Here is a 19,261-nt window from a genome sequence, read left to right as displayed (position 1 = left end):
TGAGCTATCTTTCGGGATCCTGAATTAATGTATGCATTTATTTTGTATCCGGCTGTACCCAGGCTGTGTATAAGGCTGACCTGCAGTGGTTGAGGGGCATTGGCTGGACCCCCATCGGGTCGCTCGATGTTGAGAAAGCCAAGAAGGCTGGAGAGATCCTGAGTGAGAATAAATACCGCCAACATCCAAGCACGTGGAAATTCACAAGCAAAACTGATGCAATGCCACTAGCCCTGGCCAAGGCCAACGCACACACAATTAACAAGGTAAACATTTTATTTTGCTGCAGATTTTCCAGTATAATAGTAATAATTATAATTTGTCATTCTTATCCATGGTGGAGAATCTGGTGCATGTTAAGAAATAACTTATTTTCACAATCTCTCTGCAGAAATTGTACACTGAAGCCTGGGAGAAAGACAAGACCAAGATTCACGTCATGCCCGACTCAATGGAGATCACGTTGGCACAAAAAAACAAAGTCACCTACAGTGAGGTAAGTGCTCTTTTGTCTTGATTTTGTGCAATAGTTTACACATGAAGATGCTTTTTCAGTTTAGTTGATTTACACCATATTAAACTGGAACTGGACTCTGCAATAAATAGTGATTTATATATCTGCAGAAACAATACAAACTTGCCAATGAAGAGTCCAAGAAGAAGGGCTATGACCTGCGTGCCGATGCCATCTCAATCAAGGCAGCCAGAGCCTCCAGGGATATCGCCAGTGACGTAAGTTATCACTATTTTCATTTCTTTTTTCTGTAATTGAGAATGATATACAATATAATTGTGCATTTTGTCTGCACTGAGAAATATACACACATATGGACACACCCAATGAGGCTGGTGTCCATATGTGTGTAGGTTTGGAATCCTACTTAACTTTGTATTAAGTAACTTTGCAAAAAGTCAATATAACTAATCAAATAGCTTCAGTGTCTTGTATGGCAATAGTTCATACAAAAATGATCTAGGGACATACTGGTATGTAAGACTCAGACCAGTTAACTCGCCCCCTGTCTTGGGTGGAGGTATTTTCCTTAGACTTCTTTAGAGCTATGCAGTGTTGAGATAGTAAAAGCAGAATTGTATTACAGTAGGGTTAAAAATATTTTAATTATCAGTTATAGTACGTGGTGAATCTAATTAAAAATACTTTGTTTTCTTTTCCACAGTACAAGTACAAGGAAGGCTTCCGCAAGCAAACCGGACACCACATTGGAGCCCGCAGCATCCAAGACGACCCCCTGCTTCTCCTGGCTTTACACTCGGCCAAGATCGCAAGTGACGCAGAGTACAAGAAGGAATTTGACAAGTCCAAGACTAAGTTCAACCTGCCGGTAGACATGCTGGCCTTTGAGTTGGCTAAGAAAAACCAGATCCAGGTCAGCGACATCGACTACAAACACCTCCTGCACAAGTGGACGTGTCTGCCAGACCAGAACGACGTCATCCAGGCAAAGAAAGCCTATGAACTCCAGAGTGACGTGAGTGCAAATGATTTCACAGCTGAATAACTAATTAAGAAATTTGATTAATAACACTACAGTAGCTCAGCAAATAAGAACAATAAGAAAAGGAAGCACAAAAATTATTAACAAATTAAATATTGATTTTGAATTGCCAGGCACGTTTTCTATAAATACAAAATAAATAAATTATTAATTAAATAAAACATATTCGGTGTCACGGAGCCTAAAAAAAAAAAAAAAAAAAAATGTTCTATGACTACCCAGGCATATAAGACTGACAAGCATGAGTTTGAACTGTTCTGCGACTTTTTTTGTTACAAATGAAAAAAAGCTCCAGGTAGTGTACAATATATGTTGTTTATGTTATATTTAGTAGTTACTGTTAGAGATATTTTCCAGGGTCCTGATTTTTTTTCATAAGAGACTTTCCTTCTCTCTTTCTTTAACCCGACTGTACCCAGGCTGCGTATAAGGCGGATTTGCAGTGGTTGAGGGGTGTTGGCTGGTCCACCATGGGTTCACTCGATGTTGAGAAAGTCAAGAAGGCCGGAGAGATCCTGAGCGAGAGGAAATACCGCCAACATCCAAGCACCGTCAAATTCACCAGCGTGACAGACTCCATGGAAATTGTCTTGGCAAAGAACAATGCACAAACTATGAACAAGGTCAGCTATCCTTACCTTTAGCTTGCCATACCGTTTATCTTATGCAGTTTATATAATATGTCTTCAACTAATATGTTTGTTTAATATTGGTTTACAGCGCCAGTACACTGAGGCCTGGGACAAGGATAAGACCACGATTCACGTCATGCCCGATACTCCAGAGATCATCCTCGCCAAACAGAACAAGATCAACACCAGTGAGGTGGGTGATATCAAATACCAGTAAAACAAAGTTTCTTTTGTATATAAAATCATTTAAAGTCATTTTTTATATACCGTGCATGATGTCTCTTTTCTTAGAAACAATACAAACTTGCTAATGAAGAGTCCAAGAAGAAGGGCTATGACCTGCGTGCCGATGCCATCTCAATCAAGGCAGCCAGAGCCTCCAGGGATATCGCCAGTGACGTAAGTTATTACTATTTTATTTTATGAAAGTGACAAACAAAAAAATGGTGTCTGTTCTGTAGAAATCTTGCAGAAATACAACACCAGTGGGGTAAGTTAAAGTACACTTTTTAGTTCTGATATGTATATTAAGAATTAATCATTGAAAGACTTCACATTATTTTCTTACAGTACAAGTACAAGGCAGGCTTCCGCAAGCAAACCGGACACCACATTGGAGCCCGCAGCATCCAAGACGACCCCCTACTTCTCCTGGCTTTACACTCGGCCAAGATCGCTAGTGATGCAGAGTACAAGAAGGAATTTGACAAGTCCAAGACTAAGTTCAACCTGCCGGTAGACATGCTGGCCTTTGAGTTAGCTAAGAGAAACCAGATCCAGGTCAGCGACATCGACTACAAACACCACCTGCACAAGTGGACGTGTCTGCCAGACCAGAACGACGTCATCCAGGCAAAGAAAGCCTATGAACTCCAGAGCGACGTGAGTATCAAAGAGGAATATTTCTATTACCCGATTCACCTTTCTCTATCAAGCACATTGTTTTAGTCAATCGTGTTGACTAAATGTTGAGCTCCACAGTTAAGGAATAAAATATTTTAGGCTGAATTTATCAACAAGTGCAAAGGCACGTATTTTAAAAAGGAATACAACTATTTGAATGACATAAAGCAAGCACAAATCTACAACCATCAATAGATGTACAGATCGTACCCGCAACCAATTTGTTACAGCTGGGGTTATGCCATTGAAATTATTTGCATTAGGACCCTTTAAAGTTTTACATGCAAGAAATAGCTTAAAACATACAGTACAGAAGAGTGTAAGACATCTCTTTTGGAGCATTCATTTGTAAAACCCAATCTGAAAAAATGTGCTTTTACATATAATAAATACATTTAAAAAGACACTGTGGATTTTGTGTGCTAACTGAAGTGAGCCTCTTCCCTTCCAGGCTGTCTACAAGGCGGATATGGATTGGATGAGAGGCATTGGATGGGTTCCAATTGGTTCGCTGGACGTGGTGAAAGCAAAGAAAGCTGGAGAAATTCTCAGTGAACGCAACTACCGTCAGCACCCAAACAATTTTAAATTTACCAGCCTCACTGACTCTGTCCCAATGGTCCTGGCCAAGACCTGTGCGCAGAATATCAACGATGTAAGAATACCTTCCATCATTTGCTAATATTATTATTAATATTATTATAAGGTTAGAGCAAATTTAAAGTCGTTGGTTTTGGCTTTTAAAAACGACATATTAAAGAAATACAGCTACAGGCAGGAATGCAGTATTCTGTTTTTCAAAATTGATTGATCAGTGTTATTTTTGTGTGGAGGGGGTTTAGTTCATCGAAGTAATAGCTGATTGTGATTTAGTAATTATTTTTTTGGCTGTGCTTTATATTTCAAATTCTAGTGAAATTTCAAAGAGCATGACGTGTGTTTTAATAACAGACTTTTCCTATGCTTGGTAATAACTATGGTTATGTATAGTAATAAACTGTGTCTGGATGCAATGAGATTCATTTTTTTATTTAATATTGTTAATGAGTGTAACTGAAAGTAATAATACAAAATGCAGCAGTTGAACTGTAAGCTAATGTATTGTTTTGTGCTTTATATTGCAGCATTTGTACCGAGATGCTTGGGAGAAAGAGAAAAGGCATATTCATGTGATGCCAGATACACCAGAAATTGTGCTGGCGAAGAGTAACTCCATCAACATAAGCGAGGTACCTAGCAAAAAAAAAAAAAAAAAAAAGTTTCTGTGTCACATGCTTTCCTTTCATTTGTCAATTACTAAAATAATGATCTGTTTTGCAGTTTTCATAAGTGTTTGATTATTTCAGTAAATCCTGAATTGTCAGTTTGTTCCGCTTTTAAATAATGAATGGAGTTTATAAAAAAACTACATTTTTCCCGCCAAATTAAATGGTGCATTTAAAGAACATACCTTCCCTTACCTGCTTATAGGGTGAAACTGCTAAAATGCTACTTTTGGAAAAACAGATTTTTTAATTGTTTTATTTATTTTTAATGTACATAGAAAAATCGCTGCCAATTTCATCCTGGTCTGTAAAGCTGTTTCTAAGCTCCTGAAAACAACCTTACTGCAGCATTCCTCTGCTTATGATAGCTTTGTAATGTTAATATTTAAAGTAGAACACATTGCGGTAGCACAATATCTTTTTGAAAACACAGCAATACAACTAAACAATCCTTTGTTGCAAAGTGTGTATAACAAGTAACAGAATGCATCTGATAGAGGCTGCCATGAATTTTGTAAACAGGAAGTACCACTTTCGCCTTTGCTTTACAAGTGTTACTGTTTCAAACATATGTCAATGCAAGAAATGCAGATGTGTTTATTAGCCTTGTCACGTCTCCCTGATTATCAGAGATTCAGGTTCGCCCCTTTAGCATGGTATGTATTTCTCCTTGGGCATTCATTTTTTCATTTTATCAGAAAATAGGCAGAAAATGCCCTATTTTCAGGTAAGGCACGATACTTGCGATTTGAATTTCCATTAGTGAATTAGAGTGCCATTGCTTTTTTTTTTTTAATATTGCATTTTTTTATTTCAGAAACTTTACAAAAAAGGCTGGAATGACTCTCTCAAGAAGGGTTACGATCTGCGAGCCGACGCAATTTCAATTAAAGCTGCGAGGGCGTCTCGAGATATCGCCAGTGATGTGAGTATACACTGGGTTCCTCTGAAATACAGTAAAGGTTAGACATCAGAGCTAGGCAGGGTGAGAAATGTATAGACCGTCTGTACAGGAAGCCTATGTGTGTTTGTAAATCTGTCATCGACACTTCTTGAACTGCTCATATCTCACAATAAACATTTAAGATGGCAACTACATATTTAAAATGTACTGGAAACTTCTCAGTCAAGAATGTAACAGTATCCTTCTTTTTGACCTAATATGGCTGCCATATTGTGGTCATGTGACTTATTGCTTTCCGGATAATGATGCCTCAGTGCTGTTCCCTCTGCATTTTGCCCCTCGGAATGCTTTGTTTTTGTTCACACAACCCCATATTTATAGTTTGTATTTAGCTGTTTATCAGTAAGATCTGGAGGGACTGGAGATGGCTAAAGGGACTGGGATTCTAAAGTAATATATTACATGAACTGTTCAGTTAAATTGAAACTTTGTATTCACAGTACAAATACAAGGAAGGCTTCCGCAAGCAAACCGGACACCACATTGGAGCCCGCAGCATCCAAGACGACCCCCTACTTCTCCTGGCTGTACACTCGGCCAAGATCGCTAGTGATGCAGAGTACAAGAAGGAATTTGACAAGTCCAAGACTAAGTTCAACCTGCCAGTAGACATGCTGGCCTTTGAGTTGGCTAAGAAAAACCAGATCCAGGTCAGCGACATCGACTACAAACACCTCCTGCACAAGTGGACGTGTCTGCCAGACCAGAACGACGTCATCCAGGCAAAGAAAGCCTATGAACTCCAGAGTGACGTGAGTGCATATTCTTTCACAGCTGAATGACTAATTAAGAAATTTGATTAATAACACTACAGTAGCTTAGCAAATAAGAACGATGAGAAAATGAAGCACTGAAAGTGAAGTAGCCTTGTTATGGGGAAACTTTAAACTTTTATACTTGCTGTTTTGAATGTCTATTCCTCTGTACCCAGGCTGTGTATAAGGCTGACTTGGAGTGGTTGAGGGGCGTTGGCTGGTCCACCATGGGTTCACTCGATGTTGAGAAAGTCAAGAAGGCCGGAGAGATCCTGAGCGAGAGGAAATACCGCCAACATCCAAGCACCGTCAAATTCACCAGCGTGACAGACTCCATGGAAATTGTCTTGGCAAAGAACAATGCACAAACTATGAACAAGGTCAGCTATCCTTACTTGCATCTTGCCAAACAATTAGCCGTTTCCACACCAGAATTTGATGTAACTAAATTAATATTTACATAGAACTGCCATTAATTGACATCACAGTGGAACTGTTAGAATGTTCAATAGTGATTTATTTATTTATTTATTTATTTATTTATTTATTTATTTATTTATTCATTCATTCATTCTTTCATTCTCAGACAGCAGTAATTTCATATAATTAAAAACAACATCACTCTAAAAGACAACATCATACATTGAAACAAATAAATGTAATATTAGTAATTATTTTATGTTTAGCTGATATTCCAAGCCATAGGGGCCTTGTAACTAAATGCTGTTTAGCCAGGACCGTTGCGAGGCACTTAATAACTAAGTGATACAGTAGATCATAAACTATACTTTGGTATATTTACCTGTAACACGAGCCTAGATAACCTGGCAACAAACCTATTACAGTTTTACATACAAAAAGTACCCAGTGCAATTGCCTTCTACAATTCAGTGACTTCCAATTTAAAGAAGCCAGTAACTGGCAGTGATGGGTTTGAGGGTGGCATTCTAATAGAGATCTGTCTGCTTTGTTCACTCGGCGATCCGGTTTTTTGAATTGCTCGGCAGAGGCATGTAAAAATGAAATATCACCATAATCAAACAAAGGAAAAATACAGCTCTTAATAACATGAGTTCTACTTTAGAGTGTGAAGTTTTTACGCTGTCGAAAAAGAAAAGCACGTTTTTAAGATAGTTGAACTATGCACAAATGCCTTTACAGAGCTGTATTGAGTCATCTTTACTTATATCTGCACTTACATTCATACAGGAATCACCATTAAATGCATTACTAGCTTGTGTAAAATGCTGGTTAAAAGCATTAATAACACATCCCAGGCCCTGAACTTGTTCAGTTCCAGTGTTAAGTTCTGTTGGTGAGCCATTTGCAGAGCGGACACCACTGATATCCAGAACCACAGACCAGAATTGTTTTGGGGTTTTTATCCAGGTGTTTATTAATTGCAACCATTGAATAGAAACACTAACCATAAACAAGGGAAGTCCTAATATGATGTGCTCTGCAGTAAAGTCGTAGATGTCTGTCAGTGCAGAACCAAGACTGTTGTTTCTCTACAGACATTGGGTGCTCTTTACAATGCACAAAGGATTTACACTTTTTTTTTAAATGTTTTATTCAGCGCCAGTACACTGAGGCCTGGGACAAGGATAAGACCACGATTCACGTCATGCCTGATACTCCAGAGATCATCCTCGCCAAACAGAACAAGATCAACACCAGTGAGGTGGGTGATATCAAATACCAGCAAAACAAAGTTTCTTTTGTATATAAAATCATTTAAAGTCATTTTTATATAATGTGCATGATGTCTCTTTTCTTAGAAACAATACAAACTTGCTAATGAAGAGTCCAAGAAGAAGGGCTATGACCTGCGTGCCGATGCCATCTCAATCAAGGCAGCCAGAGCCTCCAGGGATATCGCCAGTGACGTAAGTTATTACTATTTTATTTTATGAAAGTGACAAACAAAAAACCTAGTCTGTTCTGTAAAAATCTTGCAGAAATACAACACCAGTGGGGTATAAAGTACACTTTTTAGTTCTGATATGTATATTAGGAATGAATCATTGAAAGACTTCACATTATTTTCTTACAGTACAAGTACAAGGCAGGCTTCCGCAAGCAAACCGGACACCACATTGGAGCCCGCAGCATCCAAGACGACCCCCTACTTCTCCTGGCTGTACACTCGGCCAAGATCGCAAGTGACGCAGAGTACAAGAAGGAATTTGACAAGTCCAAGACTAAGTTCAACCTGCCGGTAGACATGCTGGCCTTTGAGTTGGCTAAGAAAAACCAGATCCAGGTCAGCGACATCGACTACAAACACCACCTGCACAAGTGGACGTGTCTGCCAGACCAGAACGACGTCATCCAGGCAAAGAAAGCCTATGAACTCCAGAGTGACGTGAGTTTATCTCTGCCTTTACGTTTTCTGTAATGTTAGGATGTATATATTTTGGTTGGCAATCTCATTTATTAGCTGTTTTCCTGCCTTTCAGGCTATTTACAAGGCTGATCTCGAATGGATCCGAGGCTGTGGCTGGTTGCCCAGTGGCTCTCTGGATGTATTGAAAGTAAAGAAGGCTCAAGATAACCTGAGTGAAAGACAATACCGTCAGCCTCCTAGTACGATGAAATTTACCAGTGCGGTCGACCTGCCATCCATTGTGCTGGCCAAAGCCAATGCTGATCAGCTCAGTCAAGTAAGAATTTAAAAACTTTTTTTTTTGGTTTAGTATCAGTATCATAAGTACAATTGTTTTTATACACAAGTCAGTATTGTTTACCATACTGTACACTCTTAGGTAGTGACCTAAAACAGCATAAATAATAACATTTGGCTGATTCATTTTTCCAAAAATGTAGACTGGTTTGGTCCTTAAAATGTACCAATGGACTGGTCCATTTTAAGTCAAGATGTTCACTGGCGCTTCAATAATATAACATTGTATCTAGTAGTCTATGATGCATTAATGTACAGTATTATGTTTTTTTTTATCCAATTAAACAGCCTTTGGACATATAATAGCTTGTTGATTTTGTGAATACAATAACAGGCAATAAATGTGTATATAATTGGCTACAAAACATACTGTCGAAATCATTTACAGAATGCTCAGGAAAATGCGCAAACGAAGTGCTTTCCTCTTCTCTCAACAGTGGAAGTACAAAGAAGCTTGGGACAAGGATAAGACCACCATTCATGTGATGCCCGACACACCTGCCGTTGTGCTGTCCAAAGCTAATGCCATTAATATCAGTGAAGTAAGTGTGTCCACAAGTACACTGTATTGTGCATTAACATACTTATCACTCCCTTGTTTCTCCTGTAAATGGAGCAGATTGCAAGTGTTCTTACTCGCCTTCTCTTTGTCTTAATTTCACAGTTTAGAATGTGTTATATACTTTAGCTACTAGTTACTGTAGTAAAAGCTATTTTCCTTTTTCTTTTTCTGCAGTCCTGTTACAAAAAGGCCTGGGACGACCAGAAGGCAAAGGGCTATAGCATCAAGGCTGATGCAATTGCAATAACCAAGGCCAAGGCTTCCAGAGACATTGCTAGTGACGTAAGTTGGCCACCTTGTTTGTGTGTATATTAATATGCACCACAGTATATTAAGACTGAAACGCTAATTTACATAATTTTCTAACAGTACAAGTACAAGGCAGGCTTCCGCAAGCAAACCGGACACCACATTGGAGCCCGCAGCATCCAAGATGACCCCCTACTTCTCCTGGCTGTACACTCGGCCAAGATCGCAAGTGACGCAGAGTACAAGAAGGAATTTGACAAGTCCAAGACTAAGTTCAACCTGCCGGTAGACATGCTGGCCTTTGAGTTGGCTAAGAAAAACCAGATTCAGGTCAGCGACATCGACTACAAACACCTTCTGCACAAGTGGACGTGTCTGCCAGACCAGAACGACGTCATCCAGGCAAAGAAAGCCTATGAACTCCAGAGCGACGTGAGTGCGATCGGACCGATTAAACAATTAGTTATTATATCTGCAATAAGCATCGTGGATACAGTTATCATTAGTGTGATATTGATGCTGTGCCAATATATTGTTTTACTTGCAAAAGCATCTTGAGCATTAAGATATGCAGCCCCATAATATTACATTTTGCCATTTTTGTCCTTACATTTATTAGTCATTTATCTATTATTTTTATTTAAACAAACCAGCAAAAAAACAAAAAAAAGCCACACTACCTGTAGTTAAAAGTTCCTCAAAACCGGAAGATTGTAATCGAGGTTTCTGTGTGCAGTACACTGTATTTTCTAATAGCTGCACTGACAGCTTGCCATGTGAAATATAAATATATTGTTGTCTAAGATACTGTAGAAATACAAGAAGAATGTGCGAGAGAATAAATGCTGGTTCCTCTGCTGTCACTAGGTGGTGTACAAGGCTGATCTGGAATGGCTGCGTGGGATTGGCTGGATGCCAGACGGCTCCCTGGAGGTCAAGAAAGTTAAGAATGCCCAAGACATCATCAGTGATGTAAGTACAGTCATATACATCTTGTAATGATGCGTTTATTTGAGCGTACAGGGTAAAGGCAGGTTCCAGTTAGAATAATACATTATATTATATCAGCACTTAATTCCTTCACAAGTAGGAATATGGTTCCCGCTTATATGGAGCTCATCTCTTCCGTTACACCCCTAAGGGTTGAAGCATTCTTTGTTCCTGCACATACTCACTGCATACAGTCATGCAGAAGGGCAGAGTGGAAATACGTAACGACTCTTAAAGGGGCCGCAGCCTGCTACTGCAGAATCATCACAACCTACATAGCCCTTGCGCTTTACCGTGCTATGTTTTCACCATGTTGTCGTTTCCCAGGCTTTTCCCATCATTATACTGTGCGATGCATATACCGTATTGTATCATGGTTTGTACAATGCTGGAATGCATTTTTTTCACCTGCCCTGAATATCCCTTTGTGATTCAGTCCAGGGGTCTCTCTCAAGTAGAAACTGACAGTTCTTCCAAATTGTGTGGTGGTTTTGTGACACGGGTTAACATTTTCTTCTTTTTCTTCATGTTATTTTCAGACACACTATCGCACCAAAGCAGACAGCATTAAGTTCACTGCTGTGACTGACAGAGTGGATTATGTCACTGCTAAGCAGGCAGCTGAGATTCTCAATGATGTGAGTAAAAACAGAGTCTTGGTAACATGCTTTTAGTTTAAAATCTGCTGCAATTTGTTTGAGGTGAACTTATCAAAATACTTTTTTTTTTTCAGGCTAAGTACCGTGAGGCTTGGAATAGCGTAAAGACCAAATATACTCTGGTTGACACGCCACAACTGGTTTCGGCACGAGAAATAGCTAATAATTTTAACCAGGTAGGTGAATAGTGACTTGTTTGTTGTTGTTGTTGTGGTTGTTGTTGTGTTGTTGTTGTGTGTTTTATTTTTTAAATTAAAGCAAACTGATTTATACCCTCATTTCAGTGGCCCTTTATAACACTAGTGAGGAGCCATGGTTAAGAGTCTATATGACACTTAATCAAATCCAGAACTAGTTGACATTACTTGTTTTGGTCAGAATTATTCCAGCTAATGCAGTAGTGACACAGATCACTGTTAGAATTGCTAGACAGCGCAGGATGCAAAATGGCTGCATATTTATGAGTTCATTTTCTCTTTTGTGAAATTCTTAATTTTAAATGCTATTCACTGTTTTTCTCAACAGAAATTGTACACAGAAAAATGGGACAAGATGAAAGCCACAAGCTACTTTATTCCAGCAGATGCTATCTCTGTCGAGCAAGCCAGAAAAACACAAAACATTCAGAGTGAGGTATGTCTTTTTATTTTCACATTTAACTGTACCAAATTACTGTAGGATACATGGGCTGGGCAAGTCAACTATGTCATTGTTTTAATGTCTTTCATGTGTTGATAAAACTAGCCCTGGCAAACTGCCTGGAGATTAAGGCTAACCTGTACTGTTCACTGACTGCCAGTCACTAATCTTTCACATTTCCCTTTTCTGTTTTTTCTCAGTGTAAGTACAAAGCTGACTACCTGAAGCAGAGAGGACACCATGTGGGCTGCCGCAGCATCCAGGACGATCCCAAGCTGGTGTGGTCCATGCACGTTGCCAAGATCGCTAGTGACGCAGAGTACAAGAAGGAATTTGACAAGTCCAAGACTAAGTTCAACCTGCCGGTAGACATGCTGTCCTTTGAGTTGGCTAAGAAAAACCAGATCCAGGTTAGCGATATCGACTACAAACATCTCCTGCACAAGTGGACGTGTCTGCCAGACCAGAATGACGTCATCCAGGCAAAGAAAGCCTATGAACTCCAGAGCGACGTGAGTGCGATCGGATATCTGTTGGTGATTAGGTTTCATGCACTGTACGTTCAGTAGAAGTTTTGAATTGGCTTGAATTTCATTGTGTATTGTAGTACATCTACAAAGCTGACCTGGAATGGATTCGCGGGTGTGGCTGGATCGCTATGGATTCGGTTGATCATCAGAAAGTCAGGAAAGCACAGGAGATCCTGAACGGTGTAAGTTTGGTTTCTGTTTTGTGTCATTTTTCTTTCATTCAGGTATTGTGCCTAAAAACATCCGATGTATTTCTTTATTTATTTTGAATTGCAGAGACACTACAAGAAGGATGCCGTAGATAACTTTGCAAAGTTCACAAGCGTGGTTGATCTTCCAGAAATTGTTCTGGCCAAGATAAATAACGCAAATCTGAGCGACGTAAGTAGAACAAAATAACCATTTGATGTATGGAGGTTTGTTGTATTTTATGTTGGTTGGAAACCTGTCTGCATTTTGTTTTATATCCATAGCTGAAGTACAAGGAGTCCTTCAATCTGGAGAAGGGCCATTACATTGGGGCAGCAGACACACCTCAACTGGCTCACTCCAGGGACGCCGCCAAGATCATCAGTGAGGTATGGACACATTCTGAAGGACCAAAACCTGGACAGTTAGAACTTACAGTTCAAATCAGATTATTACCACACCTGAGCTCTGGGACCTCCAAGGACATCATAAATGTTTTATGTTTTTAAGCTTAATATGACAAACAATATAATACAGCAGAATGTAAAAAATAGCTTATATGGCACTGCATAATTAATATAAGTATAGTTGTTAGGCTGTATATGTTATTTGTGTTAAAACTAATGTCAACTTCAATGTTGAGGCGGCCTGTACTGTATACCAGTTACTAAAATGAAATCAATTAAAAGTGGGTATACGATTTGTGTGCCATTTATCACTGTTCAGTGTATGGCAGCTCCATGTACCCCAAGCTGTAGCCCAATTAGGCTGAGAGGGCATCTGACATGGGATAATGCTAATACATTCTTCATGAACCTGATTAGCTGAGGTTTCATATATTGATCCCGACAGCTGTTCATAATAATACATTGAGATTGGTTTGAATTTTAGTTGCTAAATACATGCTTAGAATATTCTGCATTTAAAATATAAAAAACATTGTGTTGTAAAGGAGTTGTTAAGCACACAATTGTATTGTACTGAAAGCAGCATTTCATTTTCTTATTGTGTTTGTGTTTTTATTTGTACTCTGCAGAAACTTTATAAAGAACAGTGGGATAACAGCAAGGCTACAGGCTATCAGCTACCTATAGATCACCTGCCACTTGTGATTGCTAAAAAAACAAAGACGATTGTCAGTGATGTAAGTAGAAAAAAAAAACATTCTTCAGTATCTTTATACGCAATTTTACTATCATAAATTCGATTAAAATAAAAAACTTAATAAAAATAACAATAATGAAATAACAATTAAAACTGTAATGTTGATTAGTCATATTCAATAGTACTCACGTTTCCCTTAAAATCCATGAAACGAATACATTTGGTACCCCTCAGCTATGTCACTGATTTGTCACTATGCTGCAGGTGAAATACAAAGAGGAACATGAGAAGGCCAAGGGGCACTACCTGGCTGGTAAGGATATCAGTGAGTTCCCCAGCGTTGTCCGCTCCATGGCTGTTGAGAAGATGAAGAGCTTGGTAAGTTAATCTCTTATCAAACCAGAGCTCAACAACAGACAACCTTCCCCAAAAGAATGTGTGCTGCTTTTGTTTTTAACAATAAAATGACATTTTGAAGATGTAATAAGTAATGTGTAGTGGTCATGTTCTTATAAATAGAAGTTATATGATGAGTGTGCAACCAAGACGTCTCTACAATGTCTACTATCAAGCTACAAGCCTTTGCCAACAGCGATAAAAGCATTTGGATCTTTATTGAGACTTTTTTCAATATATAAATTGCCTTATATTGGTTTGCACCTCTAATAACAAGCATTGTGGTAGATAGATAGATAGATAGATAGATAGATAGACAGATAGATAGATAGATAGATAGATAGATAGATAGATAGATAGATAGATAGATAGATAGATAGATATTTGCATTTCAGGGTTTTTTGCATTGTGTTTGTTGCCATTGGGCAGTTTTGACATTTTTGACATTGTATTGCAGATGGCTTACAGGAAGGCTTATGATGACAGCAAGACTAAGATCCATATTCCTCATGACATGCTGAGCCACGTCATGGCTAAGAAATGCCAGCAGATCCTGAGTGAGATTGAGTACCGCACTTATCTGCACCAGTGGACCTGCATGCCCGACCAGCACGATGTCATACGTGCCAGAAAGGCCAACGAGATCCTCAGCGATGTAAGTTTATGTGTAGTATCTTTGGTTTTTAGCAATCTCCAGCTTTTCCTATCGTTCTAATTGAACACTTTACACATGCAAACAAATGGGTCCTCACAAGAAAGTGCTGCTTCAGTATAACACAGTATTAACAGTTAATGCCACACACTAGAGGGCTATTGCATACTTAACATGGAGGACTGTGTCCACAATGCTGCAGTGGAGGACTTCAGGACTTTTTTTTTTTCTAAAATAAATCCTGCAATCCAATTGGTTGAACAATACTAAAGGGAACTAAATCAACTTGATTCCAATGGTTAACAGAATATCTACAGTATGTGAGTGCGGTATGTCTGGATTCTGAATGCATTTTGCTGTGTTGTCGGTCCTCTTTAGAAGTGTAAGGTATCTAAACAATGGTAAGCAGTTTATCACATTGCTCTAACCAGACTTGATTATTCCTGTTTCAGGTGTATTACAAGGAAGACCTCACCTGGCTGAAGGGAATGGGATGCTTTGTCTGGGACACCCCTGAGATAATGCGTGCCAAGAAGTCCTACGAACTCCAGAGTGATGTAAGAATTCACACCCACTTTGACTCATGCTCTCAGTAATGTGTTGCTTTCACAATGTTCTCTCAAGCCTCATTGTACTTTACATTTAAGCTGTAAACCCATAACCCAGTCGATTGGAAGAAAGCCAATCGCTTGTGTACCTGAACATGTGGTTAACTTCAGAACCACCACCGGTTCATTCGTGTCTGATCATTTACAGAGACACAGTGTTATTAGAACGAACCCAAGCAAAATAAATGGAGCTCGTTCAACAATGTGACGTCTCTCATTGTACCATAGGAGACACCCTACACACACAACACACTTTATAAACTTCAAGTAGCAGACAAGGAATTGTCTGTTGGCTTTGTTTTTAATGATCTGTGGTGCTCTATGGAGATTTCCTCAAGTTTTATCAAGTCTTCTTTTTTTTTCAGACCCTCTATAAAGCTGCTGGAATCGCAGAGTTTAAGAACTATAGTGTTGTCACGGATACCCCGGTGTATGTCACTGCAGTGACATCAGCCCAGCATTCCAGTGACGTAAGTATAATAATAATAATAATAATAATAATAATAATAATAATTGTGCATTTACAGTAGCTGAAATGTTGCACATTGTTTAATAGCTAATATTTTTACCCTATGAAGTAAATACTTTAAATTACTTATTTCAAGTAGTACATTTCACATTTGTATTTCTTAACGGGCTTCAAAAAGAGCCTGGTTTCCTTACCAGTTACAACCTTTTTTTGTTTTCCTGTTTCTCATTTGTGTTTTCTTCTTTACAGCTGAAATACAGGGCGGCTTACCACAAGACCAAAGAACAGTACACCAGCGTTCTGGACACTGTGGATTACACCAGAGTCAAGGGTCTGAAGACCGTTTACAGCAATGTAGGTTTTAAAACATTTATTTTCTTGTTTATTCACATTGTTTTGTCATGTCAGTTGTTAATTGTTGTTACTAAATAAATGCACTTCCCTTGTATTCTTTAGAAACTCTACACAGATGCCTGGGACAAAATCAAAGCTACAAGCTACAAACTGCCTTCCGATTCCTTCTCAATGGCCCTCGCCAAACAGCAGAAGACCATTGGCAGCTCAGTAAGCAAAGCATTAGATAACACTACTACAGAGTAACAGTGAAACGTGAAGTCTAAAGTAGCTGTGAAAAATGAGCACGATAACATATTATTTGTTTATTGAACTTATCCACATCTCATTAAAATGATGTTGCAGTTGCAGCTTGTAATTGTAGAAGCTGACGAGAGGGCTTCCTTAGGTAAAGCAGGTGTATTTACTGAAAACATGTTTCGACCAGAGCTGTCTGCTTTATTTCAGCTGAAGTACCGTGCGGATTACGAGAAGTTCAAGGCTCTGTACACCTTGCCCAAATCTGTGGAGGACGACCCCGCCACAGCGAGATGCCTTAAAGCTGGAAAACTGGGCATCGATGTGAGTACTCAATACGGTAATATTAAAGTTCATGAATTAACACAGGCACGTGTGCACAATGGGGTGGTAGGGGTGTGATTCTTTGTCTTTTTCGTTTCCTACAGCGCCTATACAGGGCGGATTATGAGAAGACCAAGGCCAAGGTGCACATAGTCCCAGATATGCTGGAGATTGTCGCTGCAAAGAACACCCAGAACATGATCAGCGAGATTGACTACCGCAAGCATCTCCATCAATGGATCTGCCTGCCAGACCAACAGATCTACATCCATGCCCGGAAGGTCAACGACCAGCTCAGTGATGTAAGAATCCATTACCGCACATTTCAAAATCATCACTCCAAGAAACAATATATACATATACATTGTAACTCCCATCAATCTTAATGGTTCTGAAGTAATTTGCTTTTCACCTGTTCTCATCCAGATATCTTCTTGGGGTCCTTAATTATTTAATTGAAGCAACTGAACTGCTGACCAAGTCCTAAAGCACTCGATCAGTGAATTACTGTGTACAGATCACCTTGTTCTGGGTATAAAACATCTTGAGTTAACTAATGTAGTGTTGTTGTTTTAGATTCACTTCATAAAGCACCCCTTTCACCTCAAAAGTACACCAGGTCCTGCAGAGTGGAGTGACGTCTTATTATTACCCCAATCCACTTGCTTTACAAAACCCTTACAAAAGGTGTTTAAAAATCCCAACGGTAAACGTACGTAGCAAGTGAATTTTGCTGTTCATTCTTTTTCCTCAGATTTGTTACAAGGATGATCTGACCTGGCTGAAGGGCATTGGCTGCGCTGTTTATGACACCCCTGAGATTCTGCGGGCCAAGAGCGCCTACAATCTTCAAAGTGACGTGAGTGATTGCCTTCTGCTGGTGACCAACCAGATTCTCGTGTAGTGCAATAGTTTGCAGTTTATTACCTCCAGTAATGTACTGAACCCCAGTTTTGGAAAACATTGAAGAGTGGCTATTAAGCCAATCTAAGAAAACACATGTACAGTATGTATTCATTTTCTTTCTGTCCATTTAGGTACAATACAAAGCTAAGGCAGCTGATTATATGAGGAACAATTACACCGTGGTTACAGACACTCCTACCTATGTTCAAGCTGTCATCAGTAACAACCAGATGAGCGACGTAAGTAATTCTTTTTTTCTAAGAATAATATACGCAAAAAACCTACAACCAAGTTTGCGTATGTTTTAAAATGTAAATGAATGTAATAGACAGTGTAAAATGTATTTTTTTCTCTGTTTCTCTTTAGCTTGTCTATCGTCATGACTATGTGATGAACGTCAAAGGCACAATGACTTCCTGTGCCACCTCTATAGATTTGGAGAGAGCGCGTGAAGCTAACAAGATCCAGAGCAGCGTAGGTTGAACCGTGGCAGCGCACACCATAAACTCTAGAGTATAACACACACCCTGTTTAGAATACGCATGACTGAGCAGCTGCCTTTGGATACATCCCTTATCACCTTCACCTCTTATACAGACTACCATATAACCCAATGATACTGACACATTGTATATAAAACACAGCCCATATATCCAAAAAAAAGAAAGTTTTAAATATGAGCAAGTATCACCAGTGAAAAAGCGTTTAACTGCTCTTGCTCTGATAATTAATGACATTCAGAAGAGCGTTTTGTCTTAAGAACTGATTTTTTATTTTACATTGAGATGAACCTAGATTTAGCAGTGGTTGCATTATAGCTTTTTCTAACTTATCTGTCAATTTCAGTTCAGTACCTGTGGTTTTATTGACCCTAAGTCCAGACATTCATTTTTGAACCCCAGAGGAAAACGAGTTCATATATTTTCTTTTTTCCCCACAGAATCTGTATAAAGAAGCCAGTGTGAAATTGATGCCGACTGGATACACGCTTCCCTCTGACACCCCAGCCATCAGACAAGCAAAACACTCCAGCATCGTCCAGAGCGACGTAAGCACCAATTACAAACACATTGGCTCTGGTATTTTGTTGTTTTCGTGAGTGATGTGAGTTAAGCAGGATGTCAGGTGTGACTCAGTTTTACATTTCCTTTTATAATTTAAAAAAAATTGCTGATCATGTTTCCTAAGAACAGGCTAATTGAAAACAAGTTAAATATTTATTTGAAAATTGATCTGCTATATATATATATATATATATATATATATATATATACTGTATATATATTTTTTTAAGAGTTCAATAGTAAAATGTTAACTGTTTTTTCCTTCCCATAAATGTAGCTAGTTTAATTATCCCCCTTCATCTTTTCACAGCATAAGTACAAAGAAGCCTATGAGCACATGAAAGCCAAGTCCTACACTCTGCTGCCAGACAGCGTGAACTTTGTCAATATAAGGAAGACGAACACTGTCATTAACCCGGTAAGACAGTCTAAGAGTCACTGGAAATCTGCAGGAATGCTCATGCTCCCTTTCCTCACTGTTAAGGGACCAATAAAGATGGAACGATTGCTGCCAAATGGTGAAAAAATAAGTGGGGCAGCCGTAAAGTATCCCAATGAGAATATCATAAACCAGTAATACGTCAATCCCAGTAAAACGAATACAGAG

General features: G+C 39.0%; 1 protein-coding gene across 22 annotated transcripts in view; it reads left to right on the top strand.

The window, feature by feature from the left end:
• Nucleotides 1-19,261, top strand: part of LOC117427004 (nebulin-like) — an 84,798-nt gene that overhangs the window by 32,304 nt on the left and 33,233 nt on the right. For all 22 annotated transcript variants that reach the window (XM_059033897.1, XM_059033899.1, XM_034045325.3 and 19 more), the window contains 42 exons: nucleotides 63-266; nucleotides 392-496; nucleotides 625-732; nucleotides 1,179-1,490; nucleotides 1,937-2,140; nucleotides 2,238-2,342; nucleotides 2,441-2,548; nucleotides 2,720-3,031; nucleotides 3,504-3,707; nucleotides 4,177-4,281; nucleotides 5,135-5,242; nucleotides 5,722-6,033; nucleotides 6,213-6,416; nucleotides 7,616-7,720; nucleotides 7,818-7,925; nucleotides 8,093-8,404; nucleotides 8,499-8,702; nucleotides 9,160-9,264; nucleotides 9,459-9,566; nucleotides 9,654-9,965; nucleotides 10,401-10,505; nucleotides 11,063-11,161; nucleotides 11,257-11,358; nucleotides 11,708-11,815; nucleotides 12,022-12,333; nucleotides 12,429-12,533; nucleotides 12,628-12,732; nucleotides 12,825-12,929; nucleotides 13,577-13,684; nucleotides 13,909-14,022; nucleotides 14,498-14,695; nucleotides 15,145-15,249; nucleotides 15,666-15,770; nucleotides 16,019-16,123; nucleotides 16,226-16,333; nucleotides 16,571-16,684; nucleotides 16,789-16,986; nucleotides 17,439-17,543; nucleotides 17,722-17,829; nucleotides 17,957-18,064; nucleotides 18,531-18,638; nucleotides 18,965-19,072. In XM_059033897.1, the coding sequence (XP_058889880.1) occupies nucleotides 63-266; nucleotides 392-496; nucleotides 625-732; nucleotides 1,179-1,490; nucleotides 1,937-2,140; nucleotides 2,238-2,342; nucleotides 2,441-2,548; nucleotides 2,720-3,031; nucleotides 3,504-3,707; nucleotides 4,177-4,281; nucleotides 5,135-5,242; nucleotides 5,722-6,033; nucleotides 6,213-6,416; nucleotides 7,616-7,720; nucleotides 7,818-7,925; nucleotides 8,093-8,404; nucleotides 8,499-8,702; nucleotides 9,160-9,264; nucleotides 9,459-9,566; nucleotides 9,654-9,965; nucleotides 10,401-10,505; nucleotides 11,063-11,161; nucleotides 11,257-11,358; nucleotides 11,708-11,815; nucleotides 12,022-12,333; nucleotides 12,429-12,533; nucleotides 12,628-12,732; nucleotides 12,825-12,929; nucleotides 13,577-13,684; nucleotides 13,909-14,022; nucleotides 14,498-14,695; nucleotides 15,145-15,249; nucleotides 15,666-15,770; nucleotides 16,019-16,123; nucleotides 16,226-16,333; nucleotides 16,571-16,684; nucleotides 16,789-16,986; nucleotides 17,439-17,543; nucleotides 17,722-17,829; nucleotides 17,957-18,064; nucleotides 18,531-18,638; nucleotides 18,965-19,072 (6,378 nt within the window). The remainder of the gene's footprint in view (nucleotides 1-62; nucleotides 267-391; nucleotides 497-624; nucleotides 733-1,178; nucleotides 1,491-1,936; nucleotides 2,141-2,237; nucleotides 2,343-2,440; nucleotides 2,549-2,719; nucleotides 3,032-3,503; nucleotides 3,708-4,176; nucleotides 4,282-5,134; nucleotides 5,243-5,721; nucleotides 6,034-6,212; nucleotides 6,417-7,615; nucleotides 7,721-7,817; nucleotides 7,926-8,092; nucleotides 8,405-8,498; nucleotides 8,703-9,159; nucleotides 9,265-9,458; nucleotides 9,567-9,653; nucleotides 9,966-10,400; nucleotides 10,506-11,062; nucleotides 11,162-11,256; nucleotides 11,359-11,707; nucleotides 11,816-12,021; nucleotides 12,334-12,428; nucleotides 12,534-12,627; nucleotides 12,733-12,824; nucleotides 12,930-13,576; nucleotides 13,685-13,908; nucleotides 14,023-14,497; nucleotides 14,696-15,144; nucleotides 15,250-15,665; nucleotides 15,771-16,018; nucleotides 16,124-16,225; nucleotides 16,334-16,570; nucleotides 16,685-16,788; nucleotides 16,987-17,438; nucleotides 17,544-17,721; nucleotides 17,830-17,956; nucleotides 18,065-18,530; nucleotides 18,639-18,964; nucleotides 19,073-19,261) is intronic.

This window comes from Acipenser ruthenus, chromosome 11 (assembly GCF_902713425.1).
Source record: "Acipenser ruthenus chromosome 11, fAciRut3.2 maternal haplotype, whole genome shotgun sequence".
Taxonomy (NCBI): domain Eukaryota; kingdom Metazoa; phylum Chordata; class Actinopteri; order Acipenseriformes; family Acipenseridae; genus Acipenser; species Acipenser ruthenus.
This window is presented reverse-complemented; position numbering and strand designations above follow the sequence as displayed.